Source organism: Helianthus annuus, chromosome 7, assembly GCF_002127325.2.
Source record: "Helianthus annuus cultivar XRQ/B chromosome 7, HanXRQr2.0-SUNRISE, whole genome shotgun sequence".
NCBI lineage: Eukaryota > Viridiplantae > Streptophyta > Magnoliopsida > Asterales > Asteraceae > Helianthus > Helianthus annuus.
The window spans coordinates 145,828,716-145,834,068 of NC_035439.2; the positions used below are offsets into that span (position 1 = coordinate 145,828,716).

The 5,353-nt window shown below is 35.3% G+C and overlaps 1 protein-coding gene across 1 annotated transcript; it reads left to right on the forward strand.

The window, feature by feature from the left end:
• The first annotated feature begins 258 nt into the window (after window positions 1–258).
• On the forward strand, window positions 259–1,640 carry LOC110867177 (receptor-like protein EIX2). The gene is made up of 3 exons (XM_035975088.1): window positions 259–742; window positions 814–1,522; window positions 1,619–1,640. Exons 1-3 carry the CDS (start codon window positions 259–261, stop codon window positions 1,638–1,640), a joined length of 1,215 nt encoding a protein of 404 aa, XP_035830981.1.
• The last annotated feature ends 3,713 nt before the right edge of the window (window positions 1,641–5,353 follow it).

Sequence of the window (5,353 nt, forward strand, 5' to 3'; positions counted from 1 at the left end):
TCGGGACTAGCCTTGGTGATTCAAAAATCCAGCCAATCAGAACTTTGCAACGTTTTATTTTAGATAATTATCAACTAGGGTTTGCCCCCCTTGAGTTTTAGGGGCCCTGATCCTGATTCCGATTGTTCTGAAAATTTTAGGGCTAATGCAGAATCACTTGGGTGTCTTAATTAGGGTTTTCTTATTGACTAATTATCATCCTAATTACTGATTTTAGTGACAGTTGTTACATCATTCCCCAATCTACAATATCTAGATATGTCTCAAAATCAAATTCAAGTAAAGTTGTTTGAAATCCCAGCAACATTGGTTGTAGTTGAATTGAGTTCTAATTTGTTTAGCGGGAAATTACCTAAACTTTCCAACAGTTCATTGTTACAACTGTTCGATCTATCAAATAACTCCTTTACAGGGTCAATACATCATTTTTTGTGTCCTTATGGTGGGAAAGGGATAGAAGCACTTAATCTAGCAAATAATCATTTGTCCGGTGTCATTCCTGAGTGTTGGGTGAAGTGGCCGAGTTTGTCATTCCTGAACTTGGAGAACAACAATTTGTCTGGTGTAATTCCGACAACTTTGGGATCTTTATCTTATCTAGGATCATTGAATATGTGCAAGAACAAGCTGTCCGGGAGATTACCCACTTCTCTAAAGAACTTAACAAGATTACAGATCCTTCAGCTTGCTACAAATGAACTTGTTGGAAACATTCCAACATGGATTGGGATAAAACTTTCAAGTTTGAGAATTCTAAACCTTCGATCAAACAACTTGATGGATATATAACCCATGAGCTCTGTTATCTTACAGCCATTCAGATCTTGGACTTCGCTCATAATAATCTATCAGGAAATATTCCAAGATGCTTTAACAACTATAGTGTCCTGACTAAGAAAGAAACTTCCTTAATTAATCAGTTTGTTTTCTTAGACTTTGACAATATTAACGTAGCAGCTAGTGCTTCATTGATGATGAAGGGACAAGAGTATACATATAACACTATTCTTGGACTAGTGATGGTTTTGGACCTTTCTAGTAATAAATTTTCTGGGAGCATCCCAATTGAGCTAATGGCGCTTCAGGCATTACAATCGTTGAACATATCAAAAAATCAATTGACAGGAGTTATACCAAAGAATATTGGTGACATGAAGTTTCTTGAATCATTCGATGTATCTTCAAACCATCTGTCTGGGGAGCTTCCAATGAGCTTGTCAGGCTTGACTTTCTTGAGTAGCTTCAATGTGTCTTTCAACAACTTGACTGGAAGAAGCACATCAAGCACACAGCTACAGAGCTTCAATGAATCCAGCTTCTTCGGCAACAAACTCTGTGGAGTTCCACTGACCCAGATTTGTGGAGAAATAGAGCATAATAAAGATCAACAAGAAGGTGATACATCACATGTAGTGGATTTTGGATTGACTATTTGCGTCTTGCTTGGATTTTTTGTTGGGTTTTGGTCCATTGTCATTCCCCTGAATGTTGGAACAATTTGGATTTCATTGTCTAAATTAAGGTATATGTTGCGTTGTTAATCATAAGTACTATGGTAACATGTTTCATAAGTGATGAATAATGTTGTAAAGTTGTAATATGATTGTTTTACCTTCAGATTATATGATCTGTTTTCTTAATGAACTTCCAAGCTTGGACCTTCTTAGTTATAAGTCTACGTAGACATATTCTTGATGATTATGGTATGGTTGCTATGCTTTCATCTGTAAAAAAATCTTAAACAGAAGCGTCCTATGAGGATCAGTATTTGATTTTTTTTTTTCAAAAGTTATAGTTATTGGTCAAAAAGTATAAAATACATAGCTTTTATATCAACATGAAATAGAAAAGAAGATGAAATCTACTTCTACATCCAAATCATTGTGAACAGTAAACCAGTTATATAAGCATTAAGTCTAAACATCAGTTGATCGATAAAATTCCTTACCGTTCTCAAATATTACAGCAATTAAACCCCAGCGGAAGCTTATGATCTTATATCAGGATGTTCCAGTTTGGACGATTAAGCACTATGATTTAAAAATATATTCTAACTACATAAATGTTGGTGGCATAAATCACAACGAATCTATTAGTCCACGTTAAAGTGTTTTTCAAAGCTATGGTATAAAGACGATGAAAAATCAAAGATTGCGATCCTGTTATCCCCAAATTAAAACCCAGAATATGATTTGATGTGTTCACTGGCATTATCACATAAATGTTGGGGGAGAGAACTCGTGTTTTCAGCGGAAGTTGTAGACTTGGATACATTCATGTTCATGATTGATTGGAACAAATGAATGTCTAGGAATGAAAAGTGTGAGTGCAGGAAAAACAAAACAGAATCGTATGGACAATTCAAGTATATCTGAAATGTCTTGGTGCCGGACATTGATTCCGGTGACATCAATTTATACTAAAACGTTTGGCGGTTCGGGAATTTTGGCGGGTAACTGTCCATTACAGTTATTTGAAAAGGTTTCCCGCTTATCCCTTGATTATTACATACACTTATCATTAACTAACCTTATAAGTGTTCCTAAATATATCCGAATAACATATAAAACATAAACATAACTAGTTTAATAAATCTAACATAACCCCCCCTTAAACTAGGTTATGTTTACGAGCTTGATCCAGTACGCTTCGATTTGCTTCATCCATTGCCCATTTTGCATAGTTGAAATTAAAACGCTTTCTTCGCTTTCCTTTATTCCAGTCATCATCGTCAACTCCTGCAAATAAAGCAACATATTCCATTTCGACCGCATTTTATTTGCCAACTCCTGCATTCTTCGAACCTTCTTGATGACAACCAGAGGATGTTCCTTCTTCCAGAACTGTCTTCTTATCCTGCATATTCTGTTGCACATGTTTGAAATTGTAATAATATTCTAAGACATCAAGATATGCGACATATGTGGCTCTCATGTAGTCACCATCTTCATAATTGAAACCCATATCTTTGGCTATTGCAGGCCAAGTGTTTTCGGTTGTTACATTTTGATAACCCCCGTCCATGGCTACGAGTAGATACAAACTCAGTTGATTAACTTTCCTCTTATATGAATCCATTGGTGGAACCTGTCTAGTTCTTATTCCCATGTAATTGAACAGGAACCATTTAACTAATTCCTCAAATTTCGAATCAAGTATATGTTTATACTTGATGACAAAATCCCGATCGTCCAATAGATTCATGAAGGCTCTGCAATCTTCGAATTCTTTGAACTCCATAGCATTGACGATCATGACACTCCAATCTGTTTCTTGTGAAGACAGATTAAGTTCTTCGAAATAGGAATTTAAATACCGTTGCTTGAATTCTTCATCAAGAACATTCTCTTCGATAATCTTTTGTTTCTCCTGTAAGCCTAACTCTTCTTCTCGTGTCATCCCACTTGTTTCATTGAACAAGTTATTCACCGGGCAAGAAAACATTGGATAAATTCTACAAGTATCACCGGCCTTTTTGATCGTAAATCCTTGCAACGTCAATTGATCTAAACTCAATACATTTCGATCGAGTTCCGGTGAATAAAAGACGCTTTGAATTCTCATGTTTTCGTTTCCGGTTTTTATTTCTATAGATCCAATCCCCCGTGTGAACAAAAAATTATGTTCACCAGTGCGTGTATCAACCCCAATTATATGTTTGATTCGTTTGAACACGTTTAAATTCCCGGCAATATGATGTTTAAATACAGAACTTACGTACCAAATGTCATTCCATAACCCTCCTTCGGTACCAACAACAATCATTTCCTGATGATTGTTGACATCTCCATCTTGTCTCTGTATTCCTTCATTTACTACTTGCCGTATCAATTGTGTCGCTTCATCGTTTTCTTTTCTTTTACACGCGTGAATCTTGTGCCCCGGCTGTCGACAGTAATAACATATCTTTTCTTTTAGATTTCGTTTGATTTTTTCTCTTGCCTCATCCGTGCAGTGTTGACAGGGAAGTAACGTAGAACTTGGTTTAATTTCGGTTTTCTTCATCTTTCCCAACATGGCTCTGATACCACTATGTTGGGGGAGAGAACTCGTGTTTTCAGCGGAAGTTGTAGACTTGGATACATTCATGTTCATGATTGATTGGAACAAATGAATGTCTAGGAATGAAAAGTGTGAGTGCAGGAAAAACAAAACAGAATCGTATGGACAATTCAAGTATATCTGAAATGTCTTGGTGCCGGACATTGATTCCGGTGACATCAATTTATACTAAAATGTTTCGCGGTTCGGGAATTTTGGCGGGTAACTGTCCATTACAGTTATTTGAAAAGGTTTCCCGCTTATCCCTTGATTATTACATACACTTATCATTAACTAACCTTATAAGTGTTCCTAAATATATCCGAATAACATATAAAACATAAACATAACTAGTTTAATAAATCTAACAATAAATGCCTTTTAAGGTAGCAGAAAATGGAGGATGAAACAGTATGTAGGTGTATTTGTCATTTTTTTCATATAATATATACTGTTAAATGTAAAACAAAAACATTAATCAAAGTTTCAAATACGGCAACTTAAAGTAATTGTTCAGAAAAGATATTTACCATATATTATCAAAATGAAAGATAAACTTTAGTGAACATAACCAATATTGAAACAAAAAACCTACTCCTCCTGTAATAGCTTAATTCGACGTTCGGTTTCTACTGAGCTAAGTTGTTCATCTTTAATCAGAGGTGGGTCCCCCAACTTCCCCTAGTACTGTATTGCAAGTCTATGACCATAACTACACCTCCCTGACATGCATATCCTATGTTTGGATGTGAACTAGTAAACAACCCCCATGCTTTGTTGCGGGTTTCTATTTCCGCTATAGTGAAAACTGAATATATACTTAAATGTTAAACAAAAACATTAACCAAAGTTTCTATTACAGTAACTTGAAGTAATTGTTCACAAAAGATATTTACTATATATTATCAAAATGAAAGATAAACTCTAGTAAACATAACAAAAATCGAAACAAAAACCTGCTAGTCGTCCTGTAATAGCTAAATTCGACGTTTGGTTCCTACTATGCTAAGTTGTTCATCTTTAATCAGAGGTAGGTCCCCCAACTTCCCCAAGTTTATGAGCATATCTACACATGCATATCCAACCTTAGGATAAACATATATGAAACTAACCCGTTTATATCTATGCAGTTAATGCGGTAGAATATTGGATATCAGTCAAGGACTGATATTTGAGATATAGGTCATCTCGGTGAGATATCGGTAATTTTAATATCATCCATAATTTATATATATAGCAATTTAACACTAATAATTCAGTGATGCTTTGGTAATATATTGGTTATATCAGTCAAATATCGTTCAATATCCGG

Bases quoted from the DNA above. Each gene is read 5' to 3' on its own strand.
- LOC110867177 (XM_035975088.1), top strand. From the start codon at position 259: ATGTCTCAAAATCAAATTCAAGTAAAGTTGTTTGAAATCCCAGCAACA. The intron at 743-813 runs GTTTGAGAATTC...GTTATCTTACAG, and splicing joins GATTGGGATAAAACTTTCAA to CCATTCAGATCTTGGACTTC. The intron at 1,523-1,618 runs GTATATGTTGCG...TTTTACCTTCAG, and splicing joins ATTTCATTGTCTAAATTAAG to ATTATATGATCTGTTTTCTT.